This window comes from Gastrolobium bilobum, unplaced genomic scaffold (genome assembly GCF_033153095.1).
Source record: "Gastrolobium bilobum isolate Gb01-03AN ecotype WA unplaced genomic scaffold, APGP_CSIRO_Gbil_v1 utg9986, whole genome shotgun sequence".
Classification (NCBI taxonomy): domain Eukaryota; kingdom Viridiplantae; phylum Streptophyta; class Magnoliopsida; order Fabales; family Fabaceae; genus Gastrolobium; species Gastrolobium bilobum.
In genome coordinates this window covers 66,882-88,693 of record NW_026896004.1, presented here as the reverse complement: position 1 = coordinate 88,693, position 21,812 = coordinate 66,882, and the positions used below count along the sequence as shown (strand labels likewise).

Below are 21,812 nucleotides of genomic sequence, written 5' to 3'. Positions count from 1 at the left end.
TACCTCCTTTCCAATATCAAGACTGAGAGTCAAGAAATGCAAAATGATCACAGGTTCAATTATAAAGCATAAGATGATATTAACAGTATCAGTCACCCACATGTAAAAGCACAAATTTCAACCAATTGTTCCAGGTTCATAATAATAATTACCAAAAAAAGATGAAAAATGAAGTACCAATGCATGGTGAGACCAGCTAATCCAAACTAGTAAAAACAAGGGACAGAGCAAACAAGTAGGATAGTAATGAGCAATACCAATAAAACAAACAAACCCGACCAACAAAAACTAATGACCCCAAATGAAGATGTCCTAATGAAATATAGAATTCTCATCAAAACTTATCAGCCCTGTCCCTTTTCTTTTCATAAGCTTTTCAAATTTTGGTTATGGTTGAATGGTCCTCACTTAGCCATCATGACTTTGACAAACTCCTCATAGTTGATCTGTCCATCACCATCAACATCAGCCTCGCGAATCATCTCATCAACTTCTTCATCTGTCAGCTTCTCACCAAGATTGGTCATGACATGGCGGAGCTCAGCTGCAGAGATGAAACCGTTCTGATCCTTGTCGAACACGCGAAAAGCTTCCTTAAGCTCCTCCTCTGAATCAGTATCTTTCATCTTGCGGGCCATCAGGTTGAGGAATTCTGGGAAATCAATGGTACCATTCCCATCAGCATCAACCTCATTTATCATGTCCTGCAACTCAGCCTCGGTTGGGTTTTGCCCAAGTGACCGCATTACAGTCCCAAGTTCCTTGGTAGTAATACAACCTGTAGCATTTTTTTAAAGAAATTAGTTAGACACACAAACAAGGGAATATCATTATCCAGTTTAAGAATCATTGAACAGATATTTAGATCTAATATTTGTTTTTCTTCTCAAGGCAAAAGTTTAAAAAACATATGAACACTAGAGACAGGAATGTACACATGGAGAGTCATAAACACAAAATTCCAGGTCATTTTCATCCTTTTTCTACGATTCCATAAATCTATAACTATAAATTTATTATAAGCAAAAAATATCGAAGCATGAGGCCATTACAAGGCAGCTCTATAGGTAACATCTAATTGCTATTTCATTCTCAGATATATCTTCACAAATGCACTGCACAAACGTAAAGGGGCCAATCCCATATTGAATTATTTACAAATCCAAACACGCAGCACCAAATTCCATACCAAATAAGCAATTCTGATAGTGAAATCAAACAACCAGAAATCAAATATCAATTAACAGCTGAAAATATTTATGCAAACATAAAAAAAAAAAAAAGGATTCTTAAAATAACTAATGATCCACCCATACCCAAAATCAGTAAACACAAAATATCATCATGTGAGGGATCACACGAGACATTAACAAAGAGGAAAACAGGAAAGGAAAGAAATTTCAGCAAAGACGTAAATCCAATTCGAACACCCAAAAATTCAATTGGGCGAAAAGTCAAACGAGAAGGAACCCTAGAGGTGAACAAAAACAGAAACAAAAAAAAAAGTTTCAATTTTTATTTAATTTATTTAAAAGGGTGGTGTAAACAAAATTGCCATCATGTAGAACAGAGTTGAAATGAAAACAGATCTAAGAGAAGAAAAAAGGGATCTGAGAAATGAGACCATCGCCGTCCTTGTCGAAGAGGCTGAAGGCCTCCTTGAACTCAGAGATCTGTTCGTCGGTGAGTTGATCGGCCATTGGGTTGGGTGTTTGGGAAGCGAGAAAATCAGCGTTTCAAACGGGAAAGAGAAGGAAAATAATATGCGTGATGTTATGTCCACAGATGACAGAGGGAAGAAAGGAAAAAGAGCATCATGCTATTTATAGACTATTTACAGTTACATACCCAAAGGCCAAGGGCTTCTCTTCTCTCCCTTTCTCTCTTTCTTTTTGTAGAATTTAATTCCTTAATTAGAAAAATAATCTTCTTCTCATAACATCAAATGCAATCATATATATATTATTCAATACTTACTTAGTGTATTAATCTAATGGATTCTCTTATATTTAAGGTAACAAAAATCTTGTGTCTTTTAATAAGACTTAAGTTCTAATCTATTCCCTTATATGGATTGTAGTACCAATAAGCAATGTTAATGTTATATGCTCAGAATGGGATTTTCATGTTCTGATCATTATACTAATAGATTTAGATCATTATAAAAATTATCAAATAAAAAGTATATATATGAGGTGGTAAGTTTATTTGGTGGTTAGTAAAACCTTTTCCAAAAAATATATTAAAATTGAATTTGGTTTTTTTATTTTTAATTTAAATTATTTCTTTAATCCTCAGTACTTAAAAACATAACTATACCAGTCTTTTTAACTTGTGGAGGGAGTGAATATTTATATTTTGGGTTTAATAGTTATATATAAATCATGGGAGAGAAATTGGATATTATTTTTAAAATTTAAATTTTTAATAAAAAATACTAGATTGTGTTTTTCTCTCACTTAAAATAACATAGTTTCATGTTATTTAATAGGACAAATATTTTTCCCTTATATTTTAGTTAACATTTTGTAAATTTCAATTAAAAAAATTTGGTATGGCAGACCACTTCGTTTTGACAGAAATTATTTTCTCAACTTCTAATACATTATTTTTATCAGAATTTTGTAGTTTGAATTAAGGGCAATGCTTTTTTCATGCTATTGGAGAGGAGGAAATCTCCTACACACTCAAATTTATGGTGGGGCCCACACATAAAAAATAAAAAAATTATTGCACGCAAAACGAACTCTCACTAACATGAGAAGGGAGCTCTCCTACAACATAAAAATTCTTTTTCCCTTGAATTAAATGTATAAACTTTTTTTATTATAATTATCAACTCATATAATTACCAAAAATATATAAGTAAAGTATATGATTAATTTTTTCTGTAATAAAAATAGATAAGTTATATGTACTAAGCTCAAAACGATATTATTTTGAGCAGAAATCAAAGTATTTTTGTAATTATAATTTAGTTTAAGATTATAACAATCTTTATAATTATAATTTTTTAATCTTTCAACTCAAAACAATATCATTTTAACAATGTAGATAACTTATTTATATTTATTGTAGTAATATTAAATCGAAAGTATATATAGATATTCATTAATTTCCGAATTAGAATATCTAATCTTATACAAACCCATTCTTGGGGAACTTCTGCCACGTGTCTGTTTCTCCTTTACTTTCAGGTTTGCTTTCACACTACACAAATTCAAAAAGTTTCCTTCTTTGATAATTCATGAAATAAAAAAATTATAAAACAAATTATAATCTCGACTCAAAATCAATGGACACGATTTGCTATCTCAATTCAATGGTGCAGATTTGTTCTCATTTGTATTGGCACACAGCTCATCTCATTTTCAAATTTTAAATTTGGAGTTCAAAATTTAAATTTGATTTTAAAAAGCTGACAACTCAATTAATGTTCACCTACTTTCTCCGTTGGAATTGTTAAAAGTTTAACAAAATCTACACGCCTTCTCATTTTTTTTAGTCGTTAACTTATTTTCACATCTTCTTCTTTCTCCTGTTCTTCGTGTTATTTTTTTTCCAGCTTCCATATCAGTGCAAAAACACATCCTTTTTCTTTCTCCTGTTCTTCGTCGTTCTCTTTTCGTGCAGATTCAATCAAATTTTTCTCATTTTTTGTTGTTCTTTTTGCATCTTATAGTGTTCCTTTGCGTTTTGCAGATTAAATCGAGTTTGAGTGGATATGCTTAGAAGCATTAGAATCTCTGATTTCTTTGAAGATATTCTTCACGCCATTTTTTTGAGTGTATATGGTTATCTCCTCTTTCTTTCATTTTTTATTATTATTTTTCAATAATTTCTTCACGCAATTTCCACTTCCTTCTTAAGCTTCAATTAAAGTTGTAATGTGCAATTGCTCTTTCTCTGTTTTTTTTTTTTGGATTTGCAGACCGAGTACAAAATATGGATTCAGATCCTGTTGCTATTGTCCAGGTTCATGGATATTTAAGACGGAAGGTGACTAATTTTTTAGAAGTTTGGATGAATACGAATGCATCTGAAGCATTTATGGTACCATGTAATGAAATGTCCAAGCTTTTTTTTTTAAACCTTTGTCAGCTCTGTGATTTATATGAAAATGATTCCATCTTCGATAAATTTGAGTGCTGTCTTTATATATGTTTAACTGCTGAATTCTTTATACTATAATTACGAACCTTAGATGCATGTTTTAATCTGGAAAATTGTATTCCTTTCTATTAATTTTTGGAATGGTAAATTGATCTTTTTCCAATGCTATCTCATTGCCAGAGAGCTTGGAATAAACCTGTGTTGGACCATGTGGGGCTACTAAACCAAATAAATGGTTTATTTCCTAATTTTTTGGTATTACCATTTTTTAATTGGAAGGTGATTATTCTTAAGTGATCCATTTTTACTTTCCCTTGCATATCTTATGGTTTCCTTTTATACATGTATTGTTTTCAGAGGTGGTGGTTTTTGCAAATTGTGTAGCCTGTCTCCACAACTTCAGGAATTCGTTGGAGCACCAGAAATGGCTAGGACATTGGTATACTTTCTTTCTTTTTCTTAATTTTTTGGTAAAAATAAATGGTAGTAAAGGTAGGTTACCCCGTTGCTATTAGTCAAGAATACATAGAATTTCTATAAGAGTGAGTATATAATGTAATTCTGTTTCTGGCCTTATAACATCTATTTATAATGTTGGCCTTAGGTTGTTAAGCAATTATGGGCCTATATTAGGGAGAAAAATTTGCAAGACACAAACAATAGGCGAAATATCATTTTCGATGAACCTTTGCGTGCCCTTTTTGGTGTCCATTCAATCAACATGTTCCAAATGAATAAAGCATTGTCAAAGCATATCTGGCCATTGGATTCAAATGATGGTATGTTTCTGCAACCCTACCCTCCTTCTTACTAATTTTTATGTTATTTTCAACTCAGATGTTGGATCTCCTTTTAGATTATCATTTTTCATTTTATTTTTTAGACGAGGTACCTAATCCTTTTTTAATTTTCGCTGTATTATTTTCTTCGTGCACCAGATCCCTTTACATATTGTTACATTATGAAAGAACTACCACTGATTTATAATATATTTTTCCACTCTACTGAATTACTGATTGTTAACTTTTATTTCATGACATTGCAGACCTGAGCTTTGTTTTATTCCTTTAGTCAATTTTTTGTAAACAATTCAAAAATATTGTTTAAACTGCATCTCTTGATGTAGTTGTCCAGGTGAAGTCAACACCAAAGGAAAAGTAGAAGAAGCAGGAAAGAGAAGATGGTATGATTAATGATCTATGTTATTTGTCTACCTGGTATCACAACCCCTTCCTTGCTAATTATAAATAAGGAAGCTTGACATAATGGTAAAAATGTTTTATCAGTCATGAAGTCAAGTACCTACTACTGAACAATGTATTAGTCACAGAGTCAAAAGAATCAAGTGCTCACACTTGAGTATTGGCCCCTGCTACCAGCCCCATTTTTTTGCATTTGCTGTCAAGTTTTTAGAGAAATTGTTCACACTAATGGTTGGTTATACCTTTTAACATTGCCACCAAAAAATTAATCGTTTGATACCCACCATTCTATTTTTTTGTTTTCCTTTCTCTTATTGATTTATATTTGGTTGCTATGTATAGGTATTAAGTTTGAAAAGCTCGAGATACACGCAAGGCTCGAATTGGTTAGCCATGTAATTCACCATAAGAATATCAGCAAGAGTTCTACAAGCAACCCCTCAATACGAAATGATTGAGTATGTTCTACTCTTGGTACTACTTTTGTCTTTTGTGGTAATTTCGTTGAAGAGAGGTGCTTTTATTTGCTTGTCATTTGATGATGTCTTCAACTTCTTGAGTATTAACTTGAGAGCCCTGATGTCAAAAAACAAAATTTTATTTTAATTTTTAGTGTAATAATAATAAATATTTTTACATCTGAATTTTTACATCGGTAAGCAATATGTTTTAGATGAGTATATAGAAATTAAAATATCTTTATGTATACATTTATTGGCATGTAAGTATTATTATATATAGCAGATAATATTTAATTATCATAATTTTTTTTAGAATTAAGGTAATTTATTTTAATAAATTTTAGAACTTTTCTCATTTTGAATATAAAATTATCATAAATATTTTAAATCATTTTTAAATAATAAATACAGCAAATTGTTTTTGCAGATTTTCGTTGAGGTTTAATCATAAATATAACGCTCCGCATTTCAGTTTATTCGTGATTTCAACATCAGAAGAAGTTAAAAGTTTTCAAGCTTTTTCGATTTTTGTTGAAACTGGAAACAAAAATGATTTTAATTAAAATACAATTATTATGAATATTGGGTTAGTTAACTGCCATTTTTGTCCAGTATATAACGCTCTGCGTTTCAGTTTATTCTCTGTAAATGTCATAAAGCATACCGTGAAAGAAATTTTAAAAGACATTAAAGAATTAGACATAACAACACATCATTAACTCCCATTTATTAATCAATCAATTTCTCACCAAAACACAATTAAAATTTAAAAGAGAAAATTATAGATTAAACAAAAAAAATGTTTAAAATTATAAAAATTTAAATATAGTTGATACAATATAATTTAAATTTGGAAATTAAATGAAAAAAAATAAACTTCAAAAGAAAATAAATTAAAATTTTAACTTAAAAAATAATTAAAAAAAGAAAAAATTTCGTATCAGTATTTTAAAAAAAATTAATATAAACGTTTTTAATTTTTATGTATAACCAATTTAAAAAATATAAAATTTTAAATTAAAAGAGAAAAAAGTTACTTTAAAAAAAAATATGTATAATTAATATAAAATAATTTAAACTGTAACTTTTAAATTTAAAAGTTATTAGGAGATTTTTAATGCACATATTTCGATTTTCTTCTCATTCCTCACTCTTTGGAAATTCGAATTCTGAATTGATTTCAAATTTTGGATTTCAATTTTAAATTTCAAATTGTAATGATGGGAAAGGATTTGGAAATAAACATTTAAATAAATAATAATTTCTTTTAAAAATCAAAATAAAAAATCAATGGAAAATTAAGTTAATTATTTATGGTGGCAGACAACTCATTCAATGTTCCACTGATTTGTACATTGGAATTACTTAGCTCTTTTAAATGCTTTCTGCGTTGGAATTGCTCACTCTTTTGAAATTCGAATTCTGAATTGATTTTAAATTTTGGATTTCAATTTTAAATTTCAAATTGTAATGGTGGGAAAGAATTTGGAAATAAAAAATTAAATAAATAATAATTTCTTTTAAAATCAAAATAAAAAATCAATGAAAAATTAAGTTAATCATTTATGGTGGCAGACAACTCATTCAATGTCCCACTGATTTGTACATTGAAATTACTCAGCTCTTTTAAATTCTTTCTGCATTGGAATTGCTCACTCTTTTGAAATTCGAATTCTGAATTGATTTCAAATTTTGGATTTCAATTTTAAATTCAAATTGTAATGGTGGGAAATGATTTCGAAATAAAAAATTAAATAAATAATAATTTCTTTTAAAATTTGAAATAAAAAATCAATGGAAAATGAAGTTAATCATTTATGGTGGTAAACAACTCATTCAATGTCCCACTGATTTATACATTGAAATTACTCAGCTCTTTTAAATGCTTTCTGCGTTGGAATTACTCACTCTTTTGAAATTCGAATTCTGAATTGATTTCAAATTTTGGATTTCAATTTTAAATTTCAAATTGTAATGGTGGAAAAGAATTGGGAAATAAAAATTTAAATAAATAATAATTTCTTTTAAAAATTGAAATAAAAAATCAATGAAAAAATAAGTTAATCATTTATGGTGGCAGATACTTTTCTTTGTATATTATGAGTAAAAAGACCTCTACTTTTCTTTTGTTGTATATCCCACTATTTTTTATATGGATATTTGTAAGCCCTATTAATGCTGCATAAAAAACAAAAACATTAAAAAAAAATTGCAAAATAACAAAATTATTTATATTCTAAATAAATTCGAAATTTGGAAATAAATTAAATGAAAAATTATGTGAACTTGATATGTGGAAAAAGTTCAGCATTTAATATTTATGCAGTGGAAAAAGATATATATAATAAATTTAAATTTAATATAAAATTATAGATTAAACAATAAAACATTTAAAATTATAAAAATACATTTATAGTCGATAAAAATTATTTAAAATATCAAATTTAAAAGAAAAAAAAAGAAATGACATAATTTATACTTTACTAAATATAAATTAAAATTTTAACAAAAATTTTAAATATACATGTATAATCAATTAAAAATTATATAAAAATCATAAATTAAAATAGAAAAAAATTATATAAAAATATGTATAATCAATATAAAAAGTTTTAAATTTTATCCTTGTTCTTTTGAAAATATGTAAAATCAATATTCTTACTACCAAAATTTTCTATTACTAACATATTACCTATCTAATCACCATTGAATCAAAGAGAGAGAATGTTAAAAAAAATTTGAAAAAAGAGAAAATATTGATCCAATGGTGATTAAATAGGTAGTGAGTTGGTAGTAAAAATTTTTGGTAGTAAGAATATCCATCCTCCTTCTTCTATAATTAAATTATTAAATCTGATTTTAATTTTTGTAAATATAAATTTGTGAAATTCCAAAGACTTACGACACTAATCCTTGCAAAAAAAAGTTATTTATATAAAATGCTGACAGTTAGAGGTGAAAAACTGGGCTCGGCCCGCTAATATAATTTTATAATTCAACTGAAATTTTATGCTTCTTCTTTTGTAATTAAATTACTAAATATGATTTTAATTTTTGTAAATACAAATTTGTAAAATTTCAAATACAAAGGACACAAATCCTTGCAAAAAATAATTATTTATTATTATTTTTTAAATTTGATTGTAATAAATGAAAGACCATCTCTGAGATAAAATATAAAAACCTAAATGTGACTATAAGAACCTTTTTTTTGTGTGGATAAATATAAAAATATAGTGTATGCTCATAGTTAGAGGTGGCAAACTGGGCTCGGTCCTTCCAACACATTTTTATAATTAATTTAAAATTTCATCCTTCTTCTTTTATAATTAAATTCCTAAATAATTTTTATAAATACAAATTTATAAAATTCGAAATGCTAATGACACAAATCTTTGCAAAAAAATAATTATTTACATAAAATACTGATAGCTAAAGGTTGCAATCTTGGTTGCTTACCAAAAAAAAAAAAAAGGTTGCAATCTGGGTTTGCCCAGAGGGCCTTTCTGCCTCGTCTGCCAACACGTTTTAATAATTAAATTAAAATTCCACTATTCTTCTTTTATAATTAAATTTCTAATTCAGATTTTAATTTTTGTAAATACAAATTTATAAAATTTCAAATACTAACGGAAATCCTTGTAAAAAAATAAGATAGCAATACAGGTTTTTATAAGTATAAAGTTTGCAGTGCGATTAACCAACTATGACAGACGATAAATATTTTGATCTTTTCCCGTGCATCGCACGGGTAATAACTAATTTAACAAATAATAAAGCCCTCGCATGCAGGAGCGAGCTTAATTATTGCATTTTGCTAATAGGGCTGGATAGCCTGCCCAAGTTTTATATACTGAACTGGCAACCCACGACCCATAAACCCATAACCGACCCATGAACCGACCCATTCTGGAAAGCATGGTGCTTTGCTGTGAAATAAGCGTGAGTCTTCTTCTTTCGAAGTTTGAAAGCTTTGAAGAGAAAGAAACTAATTGGAAGAAGCAGCAAAAATGGAGCAACTTGCAAACTCGTTTTCGGTGTTAGAACTCGACGTTGATGATAGTGACGTTCACCCTCTTTCTCTTCCTTCCTCTTCCATTGCCACCACTGCTTGTACGCTTTCATTTTTCCCTGTCCATGCCTATTCATTTTTTTATTTTATTTTTTAAATTTCCATGCATAGTTGCTGAAACTAGGGTTAGGGTTTCACAGTTATTGTTCTTATTGATCTTGGTGTTTCTGGGAGAACCCAGTGAGCTTTGTTAATTATTCAACTGACGAATTTGATGGAAATTAATTAAATTTTCTTTTTTTTTCCTGGTTTTTTTTTTTAGAATTTGAATCTTTTTTGCTTGATATCTAGTAATTTGGTTGATCAGTGAACTGCACAACTGCTGAAAATATTGCCATTGTACTTTGGGTTTATTTTGGAGGAGGTTAGATATCAGATTGCCCTTGGTGAAACAATTAACAGAGTTATGCTGTGTTATCGGCACTGACTGTTTCAGAATCACTCACGTGTTTATTGAATAATTATTGCTTATCACCATAATTAATTAGGTAATAAATGTTCAAGAACCTAAGTGAATCTGACTTGAGTTTTATTGGTTGGGAATATATCCTTTCGTGAGGGTCATGTGAAATCTTAACCTAAGAGAATCCATTCCCTTATTGGTCAATGCAAAAATTAGTTATGCCACATGTCAAACACCTATCCCTGGTTAAGTGAAACTAAGCCAGGTGTATTGATGCATTTACGATGCTTTAACAAGTATTGTTTCCTATGATCATGTATTACCCCATGCTGATATCTTCTCTAGTCAGCTTGTTGCTCTCAATTTTTACGTGTATTAACTAGTTCTAAAAGTTTCTGAATTTATGCTCATGCTTGCTAGTGGGAACGTTATGTTGATTTGTATGTGAGTGAACAGGCAGCCGCTATATACTTTTTTGGTGCAGGTAGTAGCGACAAGAGAGTTAATGGCAATGCTGACACTTTACCGGTAAAAAAAGGGAAGCAAGACCAACAAGATCTAGTAACGTCTTCACGTGAATACAAGTTACCTCTTGTCTGGATTGACTTGGAAATGACTGGTAAGCATATAGAATGGGTTTGGAGAGTGTTTTACTTGTTTCCATTTAATTTAAGTAAATATTTTTCATTTCAGCTTTTCTCTGTGTTTGTTTGGTATTGTTGACAAACGTCTAATTCTGTCTGTGACAGAGCTCTTGCATTTTAAGATATGGTACCGATTTTGGTAAATACTTCTGTGTTAGATTAGTACGGGTGTTTGCCTTCTATGATCTGAATCTGTTATTTGGGGTTCATCATCTGCTTCCACCTGATTATGTTACGCATTGAATTTCAGCTGGAAGTTTTCATTTCTCTTTTTTGTCGAATTCACATGTTAGAATGTGCTTTTTAACCCCCTCTAATTGTGCTACTTCTGTCGATTCTGCATTTTCTCCTTGTTAGCATGATTAGAAATTTAGATTTGATTACCTACTTATATGTGGTACTTAATAATGCTCACCACCTTCTATTGAACATACTCATTCAAAACCTAGGCTATATATTCTTTAGTCGCAAATTTTGTTAAATTCTGTTCTTGAACATTATATAAACTGTTTGGTGCCTGATGAGTTTTTGTTTTTAAATTATTTCAAGCATTAAACCTTCTGTGTTTGTGTAGGTTTAAATATTGAAGTGGATAGGATACTGGAGATTGCTTGTATTATTACGGATGGAAAGTTAACCAAAACAGTGGAGGTATTTAATTATTTGATTTTACAATTTACATATTTAATGTTTTTGATGTTACATGATGTTAGAATATTAGATATGATATGATTAGATATGATTGGATTCCGTCTTATCCGTAAATATTCTGACTGTATTAGGATTAGGTTTGGGCCTTTCACTTAAGCCCATTAGGGTCTCTATATATTGTAACTCTCTGACACAGATCAATACATAACATATTATTTTATATTCAAGTTGGTATCAGAGCTCTTTTGTTCTTAGACCCTCGCTTTCGCTTAGAAACCTTGTTTTTGCTTTAAAACCTAAGCTCACTGCTTAGGAGTCCTCTTTCTTTGCCGTGCGTCCTTCCGGCAAGCCATCTAGGGCTGTAAACAGCTTCTGAGTAATTTTCCAAACGCGGAAGCACCGTCGACGGCCACCGGAACCACCGTCCGCCACTAGGACCACTGTACAGGCCACCGGAGACGTTTTTTTCCGGCGACTTTTCAAACCAGACGTCACGCGATCAGGATCGTCTCCTCCCGGCGATCAAGTCTGTGGAGGTCCGGTCACCAACGCATCCCTCACGCGCCGCCCATCTCCTCTGCGCGTGGGCTTCACGCGCCACCTTCTACCGGCGTGTGTGCACTACTCCGGCGGTTTTTTCCGGCCGGTCTTGGACAGAGAAGCTCGCCTTCTCCTCCCCTTTCTGGATCTGTGATTGTTTCTCTGTGGGTCTGACTTTAGACGCGTGGTTCTCCTTGATTGGATATCGTTTGCCTTCGTTTACGGCTTTTATATTTTATCTTTAAATGGCAGCAGCATCTCCTGATCTCTCGGAGGTTAACTCTCCTTCTATTGTTGCAAATATAGTTCAGTCAGACAATGCATCATTTGGTTCAGGTTCGGACTATGCTGCACTCCAAACCCCTCTCAGGAAGGCTTCTCCTCAGTCTCAGCCTTATACTGGTAATCCCGTTGCTTGTGTTTCTCATTCTACATCACTTGGCACTTGGATATTTGACTCCGGTGCTACCGATCATCTCTGTGGTAATAAGGAACTCTTTACATCTCTTACTTATTCTGATCATTTACCGTCTTTTACCCTTGCGGATGGAACCAAAGCCCCAGTTCGTGGGATTGGACAAGCTCGTCCGACCTCTACCTTGGCCCTGACATCTGTCTATTACATTCCTGGCATCCCTTATAACTTAATTTCTATTAGTAAGTTGATCCACTCCCTCACTTGCACCATTACTTTCTCTAACCATTCTGTTTCTGTGCAGGATCCGGGTACGAGGAAAATGATTGGAGTGGGTCGTGAGTCACGGGAGCTTTATTATCTGGATGTGCCTCGTCCTTCAGTAGCATACTCTCTCACAGAATCTCCACAACTTATCCACAGTCGCCTTGGTCATCCAAGTCTTTCAAAGTTGCAGAAAATGGTTCCTCTTTTGTCTGGTCTTCAGTCTTTAGATTGTGTGTCATGTCAACAAGGGAAGCATACACGCTCCTCTTTTGCCAGTCGAGTCAATAAACGAGCTGATGCCCCTTTCTCTCTCTTTCATTCAGATATCTGGGGTCCAAATCGTACCTTGTCTGTCTTAGGTTTTCGGTATTTCGTTACCTTTATTGATGATTTTTCCCGTTGCACTTGGACCTATTTAATGAAAAATCGTTCTGAGTTATTTTCCATTTATAAAAAGTTTTCTACTGAGATCCATACTCAATTTGGTGTTTCTATTCGTATTCTACGTAGTGATAATGCTAAGGAATATGTTTCTATTGATTTTTCTAATTTCTTGGCCACACAAGGTACTTTACATCAAACTACTTGTCCTCACACTCCACAACAAAATGGGGTGGCTGAACGTAAAAACAGACATCTCATTGAAACTACCCGTACCCTTCTTATTCATATTCTGGTTCCCCTTCACTTCTGGGCAGATGCTGTACTCATCTCTTGTTTTCTCATCAATCGCATGCCTTCATCTGTGCTCCACAATGACATTCCTCATAATCTATTGCTTCCAGATGTTCCTCTTTATCCTCTAACTCCACATGTCTTTGGTTGTACTTGTTTTGTTCATGATCTCACTCCTGGTAAGGATAAGTTAACATCCAAAGCCTTTCAGTGTATCTTTCTTGGTTATTCTCGTCTTCAAAAGGGTTATCGTTGTTATTCTCCCGACCTTAAGCGTTACTTAGTTTCCGCTGATGTCACTTTTCTTGATCAACAACCTTTTAATTCTATCCCATCTCAGATGTCACAGGTTGATCATGTACTTCCTGTCCCTTTTCTTGACTTGTCTTTACCAGCTGCAGGTGCTTCTATTCCAGATGAGCAACCTATTGCTTCTATACCTGAGGACCGTCCACTTCTCACCTATCAGCGTCGCAAAACTGTGCCTCCTGTCGACTCGACTCTTGCTGACTCATCGCCCACTGCTGTTGCTTCTTCCCCTCCGGATCCTTCAGCAGAGATTCTTCCCATTGCTCAAAGAAAAGGTACACGTACTACTCGTAACCCTTATCCTCTTTATACCTTTTTGAGTTATGACCGTCTTTCTTCACCTCATTTCACCTTTGTTTCTAGTCTTTCTTCTATTTCTATTCCTAAGACCACAGGTGAAGCACTTTCCCATCTAGGGTGGCGCCAAGCGATGCTTGATGAGATGACCTCACTTCATTCCAATGGCACTTGGGACCTTGTTTCTGCTCCTCCAGAGAAGTTTATAGTTGGTTGTCGCTGGGTGTTTACTGTGAAAGTTGGACCTGATGGCCATGTTGATCGTCTCAAGGCACGCCTAGTTGCCAAGGGTTTTACTCAAATCTTTGGCCTTGATTATAGCGATACATTTTCTCCGGTCGCTAAGATGGCGTCAGTCCGCCTCTTTCTTGCCCTTGCTGCTGTTCGTCACTGGCCACTCCTTCAACTTGACATCAAAAATGTCTTTCTTCATGGTGATTTACAAGAAGAAGTTTACATGGAGCAACCACCTGGTTTTGTTGCTCAGGGGGAGTCTGGGAAGGTATGTCGTCTTCGAAAATCCTTATATGGTCTTAAGCAGTCTCCTCGAGCATGGTTCAGTCGCTTTAGTTCTGCTGTACAGGCGTTTGGCCTAATTCGCAGTAAAGTTGACCATTCTGTGTTCTATAGGATTACATCTCCTAACAAGTGCATCTATTTGTTAGTCTATGTTGATGACATCACCATCACCGGAAGTGATCAAGACGGAATCCGTCAGTTAAAACAACATTTATTCAGTGCATTTCAAACAAAGGACCTTGGGAATCTGCGTTACTTCTTGGGAATTGAGGTGGCGCAATCTAGACAGGGCATTTCTATCTGTCAAAGGAAGTATGCCTTGGATATCCTAGAAGAGACTGGTATGTTGGGGTGTAAACCAGTTGATACACCCATGGATCCTAATGTTAAGTTATTGCCCAGACAAGGGGAGCCGTTATCTGATCCTGAACGTTATCGAAGGCTGATTGGGAAGCTCAATTATCTTACTGTGACTAGGCCAGATATTTCTTTCGCTGTCAGTACAGCTAGTCAGTTCCTTGATTCCCCTTGTGATTCACATTGGGATGCTGCTGAGAGGATCCTCCGATACATCAAAGGAGCACCAGGAAAAGGTTTGTTGTATTCGGATCAGGGAAATACAGAAATTTGTGGTTACTCAGATGCCGATTGGGCAGGATCACCCTCGAACAGACGCTCTACTTCTGGTTATTGCGTCTTCTTCAGAGGAAACTTAATCTCATGGAAAAGCAAGAAACAACCTGTTGTTTCCCGATCTAGTGCAGAAGCTGAGTATCGTGCAATGACAAATACTACCTGTGAGTTGATCTGGTTAAAGCAGTTGATTCAGGAGCTTCATCTTTGTGAACAAAAACAACCCATGACACTCATCTGTGATAATCAAGCTGCGCTACATATATCCTCTAATTCTGTTTTTCATGAGAGGACCAAACATATAGAGATTGATTGTCACTTCATTCGGGAAAAGATTCAGTCAGGAGAAATCAAGACAGCTTTTGTCAACTCGTCTAATCAACTAGCAAATGTTTTCACTAAAGCTCTTAGAGGTCCTCGGGTTGAATACATTTGTAACAAGCTTGGTGCTCATAATATATACGCACCAGCTTGAGGGGGAGTGTTAGAATATTAGATATGATATGATTAGATATGATTGGATTCCGTCTTATCCGTAAATATTCTGACTGTATTCTGACTGTATTAGGATTAGGTTTGGGCCTTTCACTTAAGCCCATTAGGGTCTCTATATATTGTAACTCTCTGACACAGATCAATACACAACATATTATTTTATATTCAAGTCATGATTTTTTTCTTGCATCACTACATTTTCAATGAGATTCTACACTTTCCTGTGTCTAGCTAGTAACATTCTTCTTTTTTCTCTGTTTTTTTTTTCCGGGAAAAAACTTGCTTATTCCATAACCCACCTTGCTTGACATTTAGATACTTGCAAGTTGGAAGCTATTTTAATAGTTTTTTTGCTCCAACTAGTTTGGGATAAATGTGTTGGGTGTAGGCAGCCTATTCTTCTTTTTGCTGAATGCTAACAACCTATTAGAGAAAAAAGTATAGTAAGAAGCAACAGGAGAAGAAAGATAGAAACAAAAAAGAGCAATTAAGATTGCTATATATATAATTTTGCTTCGACGTTCTTGTTCTTGTCCTTTCCTCATCCTTGCTGCTTTGTGTCTCTTGTGCTTTTATCAGCGCGTCGCTCCCTGTAACAATGAATTGAGCTTGGTTTTGTCTGTCCTTCAATTTGTCTTGCTTCATTTCTTTGCCTTTTAGTGGCGAACCGGAGCAGTGGTAAAGCTGTTCTTTCATGACCAAAGGTCATGGGTTCGAATTCAGGAAACAACCTCTTTGCAATTATGCAAGGGTAAGGCTGCGTACAAGGATTACCTCCACCCCACACTCGCTAGTCGGGTTTAACGGGGAGTGGTTTTTTTTTAGTTGATGTTGATTTATGATTGATTTTTCTTTTTGACATATCATACTAAGTGCAAATAGGGTTTATAGCATTAAACGATCCTTCAGTATGTCTTACTACCAATAATTTTCCTATAAATTAAAAGACTGCGTATAGCTTTTCAGAGTGCACAACTGTTGATAAATTGTAGCATCATTCAATAGATGCTCTTACTTCTAGATTAAAAAGTTTATTATCATTGAAAGCTATTACTTAATAGAAAATTAATTCTGCCCCAAAATTCTAATGAGGCCCTAAATTGTAGCTTCCCTATGTTCTCTTTGTGTGTATGTGTGTGTGTGCGTGTTTTCTTTGGCATGTGCCCTTTTTCTCTCCTATTTTTAATATGTACGTCAACGTTCATTGGGTGCCTTGATGACTTCTTGTAGCGAAATCGGCAAGTATACCGTTCGTTTCAAGTAATAAAGTGATAAGTAGAGTATCGTTCCCACGAGGATTAATGCACCAAGTACTAGTTTAACTATTCCCCTTAAGTTGGAAAATAAAATTGATTTTGGTTGTGAAAGTAATTGATGGTTGGAATTTTAAAACATAAATTTAAAAACAATAATATTTAAAAAGCATGCAAGAAAATCAAGAATGTCAAGAATATCAAGAAAATATGAAATTGATTGGAAATTGTAAAAAGACGGTAGCCAGGATGCACTCCACCTTCGATCCTCCCTTATATTCCTATATTGTATTTTATAATTAATTAATTCGTTTGTTCAGACAATTCATTATTTCCCTATAAAATAGTTGAACCCTAATGTCTTAGTGATTTCAACCCTTTAACCCAATCAGAATTTTAATGTCTTAGTAATTCCTCTTGAATTAAGCATTAAGCAAATAAATTATGAGTCTGCAATCTATGTAAGCCTATGTCTAGATCATACACAAATTGTTATTCTACCCTTGTCCAGATTAAAACCCCAATATGTCTATTGTGAATTCTAACCCTCAAAGCCCTATAATTTAGAGTGATCAGTTCTAAACAGGATATGAAAAATTAAACCAGGTAGAATAAAACAAACTAACTAATTAAATTATAAAAACAATATAGGAAATATAAAGGATTCACATTAGGTCCGTGATGCCAACTACATAAAGAAATTAGTCAGACATGTTCATGTCTGACTTAAACAAATAAAAAGAAAAATTGTTCATAAACTATAAAGAAGAAAAGAAGAAGAAGAATAAAAACTCAATGTCTTCAGCCTTCAACTTCAGTGGAATCCTGATCTCCAGCGCGAGTCTCCAAGAATTCTCTCAATTCTCTGATACTCGCAATTTCTCTCCAGCCAAAGATTCTTTGCTACGAGGTCTGGGTCTCTATTTATAGAGGTTATGCCTTGCTTAGAAATCTTGATCAAATCTTCAATAGAATCTTCACTAGAATCTCTAATCATATCTTTGAATCAATCCTTCAAATGTTCTAATCATATCTTTGACCAAATCCTTCAAATCTTCCTCTTTTTAATTTAATGGAAAACTTTCCTTAAAAATATTCAAACGAAGATTTGATAAGATCTTCAATGATTCAGAAATCCAAAGCAACTCTACTTGATATCTTCAATTTATCTCTTTATTGAGCTGAAATTACTGCAAAATATCAGAAATCTTATGAGAATATTATTGAAAATAAAATAACAATTTAATTATAATTCTCATACTTTTTAATTACTTTTACATCAATTTCACACTCATATTGACCCTTAATACATAGTAAATTGGAGACTCATCACTTCTCATTTTCATTTTGTTATGTAAAGCATACAATATTTGTATTTTTTAATACAAATTTGTAATAAGTATGAATTTGATTAGGTTTTAACTTTGACCATAGCCTCCACCCTTCTTGGAAGGAGGAGAGGGAGTGCTATTAGATCTAATTTTTGTAAACATTCCCCTTGACACTATCTCCATCATGGGAATGATTAAAACTCCACCCGCCTGCCCCTCTTCTTTTTTACTCTTTTTTGGAAAAAGACGATCATATTTGATCAAATATTGTGTATCTGTTATGTATAACTTAATCCAGTACAGATGATGACATTAATGTGTATGAAAGAAACTATCTGCTATTTTAGGGTCCTGATTTGGTCATCCATCAAACTAAGGAGTGCCTTGACAGGATGGGGGAATGGTGTCAAAGTCATCATGCAGCTAGTGGTAAGCGGTACATGCTATATTTTGATACTTTATTTTTTTATAGAAAAAATACTTTATTAGAGAGAAAAGACACAAAATATGGCTATGTGGAGTATAAGATATCCTTAAAAACAGATAAAAAAATTAATAATTTAGGGAACAGGAAGAAATTTGATACTGTATTAAGCAGTACATGTTATATTTTGATACTTTATTTTTCCTTAACATTATTTTATTCCTTTTTATTGAATTTTGGTATTGACTAATGATATTCAATGAACTCAGGGTTAACAAAAAAGGTGCTTCAAAGTACAATTACTGAAAGAGAAGCTGAAAAGCAGGTTTGTAGTAACTACACTATGTGTTGAGCTCTCTTTTCATGGGAAAGCATTTTCTATCATGTTAAATGGGAACTGTATTTTCATATATATTCAATGAACATGAAAAAGTTGTTATTGTTTTCATATTATAAGACAGATGAAATAATGAAACTCATCTATCAGGGATTGTTTAATCCTAGTATATGAAGGAAATTGAATTGTCATTATCCTTAAGAAAGTTCATTAAAAAATACGGGAGGGGCACAGTCTATGTACAAAGGATGTATAGAATGAGTTAAGAGTCTAAATATATTTAAAAATTTTAAATAGCATGTTATTAAAACATTATAGGAAAATTTGTGGCAGCTAAGAAATTATTATTATTATTTTTTAAACCACAGAATCTGTTTTTCTTTCTCCCAGGATTCACAATGCTGGCATGAATATTTGAAATACATGTATTTTTACTTTTATTTAACCAGTTTGTGATCTGGACATCACGTAATTTATATGATTTATATAAACAGGTCTAAGGCTACATTTTAATCAGCAGAATGCTGTTGTAGCACAAATGGATTTCTAGTGTTGTGCCATCCCATGTTGTGATTGGTCCCAGAAATTTGATCTTATAAAGACAGACTCGAGCTTCACCCACCAAGGAGCTAATTACATTTACAATCCATATTATGGGCTGCAATTTCCAAATTTCTTGCTAAAATTAGCAACAAGAGATAATAGTTTCTCTGCAGAATGTGGCAGACCCTGCACTGCCAATAAGTTGGTTATAGATGAAAATCAAACAACTGGCATTTAGCATCCTACTCAATTATCAAGTCAATGATATCAATTGCAGTCATATGGGATTATGGCTTGGATTTGATGCCTTTCGTTTTATCCATGTCAGACATGACTTGTTGCATTGAAAGTGTCTGTAAACTTATATACCTTTTCCTGTATCTTGCCACTTTATCTGTGAGGTATTGAATTGAAGTTTCTAGTTTGTGGTCTTTGCTTGAATGATATGGAATCTCTTGCCCTCTCTATGTTTTATTTATTTGTTTGTCCTTTTTAATGTTAATCTATAATGTCTTGGAAAATTGCAGGTTATTGAATTTGTTAAGAGACATGTTAGTTCATACACACCTCTCTTGGCAGGAAATTCGGTATATGTGGATTTTCAATATCTGAAGGTATTGGTTCTTCCTTAGTAAGTGTTGTTAGTTTATAATTTTCACAATGTTATTTGTCTTTATAGTATCAGATATATTGTTGAAATCTTGATTCTTTTGTTGGTAATCTCTTCTGTGAATTCTCGATCATATCATCAAATTTAAATTTTTTAAATCACATCATATTTGCAGCATCTTATTAATCTGAATGACTAACAAGGATTTGTTAGAATTATATTTTTAAGGCTTCTTTAGATACATTACTGCATAAGTGGGTATAGCTTATGTTTCATGCTTGACGTGTCATGGTGATTTTGTTTTTCAACTGAATTCATCATAACATTTATGAAGTTGGACATCTCTGTAAAAGATCAGGTCAAGACACTGCACGAAAACTTCTTTGTCATTTGACTAGAGAATCTATGTATAAAATTGAAAACCAGTCTGCATATCCTGATCAACCCTTATTGAAAGTATATATTGCTATTCTTATTTACAATTTCTATATATCCTTTTATCCTATGTTGAAATGTTTCATTACCTGTCTTTTTTTTTTGGTAAACATTCATTACCTGTCTTAACTAGATCCATTTTTTGCAGAAATACATGCCAGAATTGGCTGCTCTTTTCTCTCATGTGCTTGTTGATGTTAGTAGTGTTAAAGCTCTTTGCATTCGCTGGTATCCTAAGGGTGAGAAATCATACAATTACTGTATAATGAAATTTTCTTTGGTATTAACACATTAAATCAAACTGAAGTTTAATATTTGACATGAACTTCCAATTCCTTACCCCTTCATCTCTGCCCTACTCCCAAAAAAAAATAAAAATAAAAATAAAATAACAAAGAATTGTTACGTGTCATTTGGGTTCATTAGCCACCAACCCTAATTAATTTAAGATAAATATGTTGTAGATGTTAAAAGAATTGTTACATGCTTGAGATTGTTGGACAGTTCCTGTGCCTATATCTGCATTATTTACTGGATTTGTTAATTAATAATGATTCTTCTGGTTTTTAAAGTACTGTTCATGCAATTTGAGTTAGCTTCATTTGACTGAACTGTTAAGTAATGTGATAAAATACTTCATTTCTATTAAGAGGTTCTCGATCTTGAGGCATTATGATTTATGAATTAATAGGTCCATTTAAACAAAAATATAAAAGGAATATCCTTTTGTCGGTTATTGATTTGTGTCAAAATTCACTTCAGATATGCTTGCTTGTCGCTTTATTATTTAAAGAGTTATCATTTGTGCAGATCAAAAGAAAGCGCCTTCAAAAGAAAACAGACACAGAGCCTTGGATGATATTAGAGAAAGCATTGAAGAACTTAGATACTACAAAGCAAATATTTTCAAGTCGAAGTCAAGGAAGTGATAGACAAGGCAGCGTATGAATCTTGATGGAGACATTTCCAAGTCAAGTGTTAAGCCTCATTGCTATTGAAGTTTTGCCACCGACTCAAATGGCTCTTGATTTTGGATAAAAATATAAACCTCAATGGTAGTTGTAAAATCTCATTTGACATGCAAGTTTACTTAAGTTTCAACTCCTTTAATTTCACTTTGTGTAAATTTGTTCGAAGGAGAAAAGGAAATGCATGGATACCAATCAAATCCAAATAACCATCC

The 21,812-nt window shown here is 32.7% G+C and overlaps 2 protein-coding genes across 3 annotated transcripts; one reads left to right on the top strand and one right to left on the bottom strand.

Moving 5' to 3' along the window:
- Window positions 1-187: 187 nt before the first annotated feature.
- LOC133297232 (calmodulin) lies at window positions 188-1,833 on the bottom strand. Of its 2 annotated transcripts, none has more exons than XM_061496335.1 (2): window positions 1,610-1,833; window positions 188-793 (listed from the first exon to the last, which is right to left on the bottom strand). In XM_061496335.1, the coding sequence occupies exons 1-2, from the start codon at window positions 1,698-1,700 to the stop codon at window positions 405-407; spliced, it is 480 nt and encodes a 159-aa protein (XP_061352319.1). In that variant the 5' UTR covers window positions 1,701-1,833; the 3' UTR covers window positions 188-404. The 2 variants fall into 2 exon arrangements, with proteins under 2 accessions (XP_061352319.1, XP_061352320.1); XM_061496336.1 differs by having other exon boundaries at window positions 188-778; window positions 1,625-1,814.
- A 7,917-nt stretch (window positions 1,834-9,750) lies between these two features.
- Window positions 9,751-21,790, top strand: LOC133297236 (oligoribonuclease). Its single transcript, XM_061496345.1, has 8 exons — window positions 9,751-9,889; window positions 10,736-10,870; window positions 11,470-11,546; window positions 18,628-18,709; window positions 18,974-19,029; window positions 20,112-20,198; window positions 20,778-20,868; window positions 21,440-21,790. Exons 1-8 carry the CDS (start codon window positions 9,787-9,789, stop codon window positions 21,556-21,558), a joined length of 750 nt encoding a protein of 249 aa, XP_061352329.1. The 5' UTR covers window positions 9,751-9,786; the 3' UTR covers window positions 21,559-21,790.
- The last annotated feature ends 22 nt before the right edge of the window (window positions 21,791-21,812 follow it).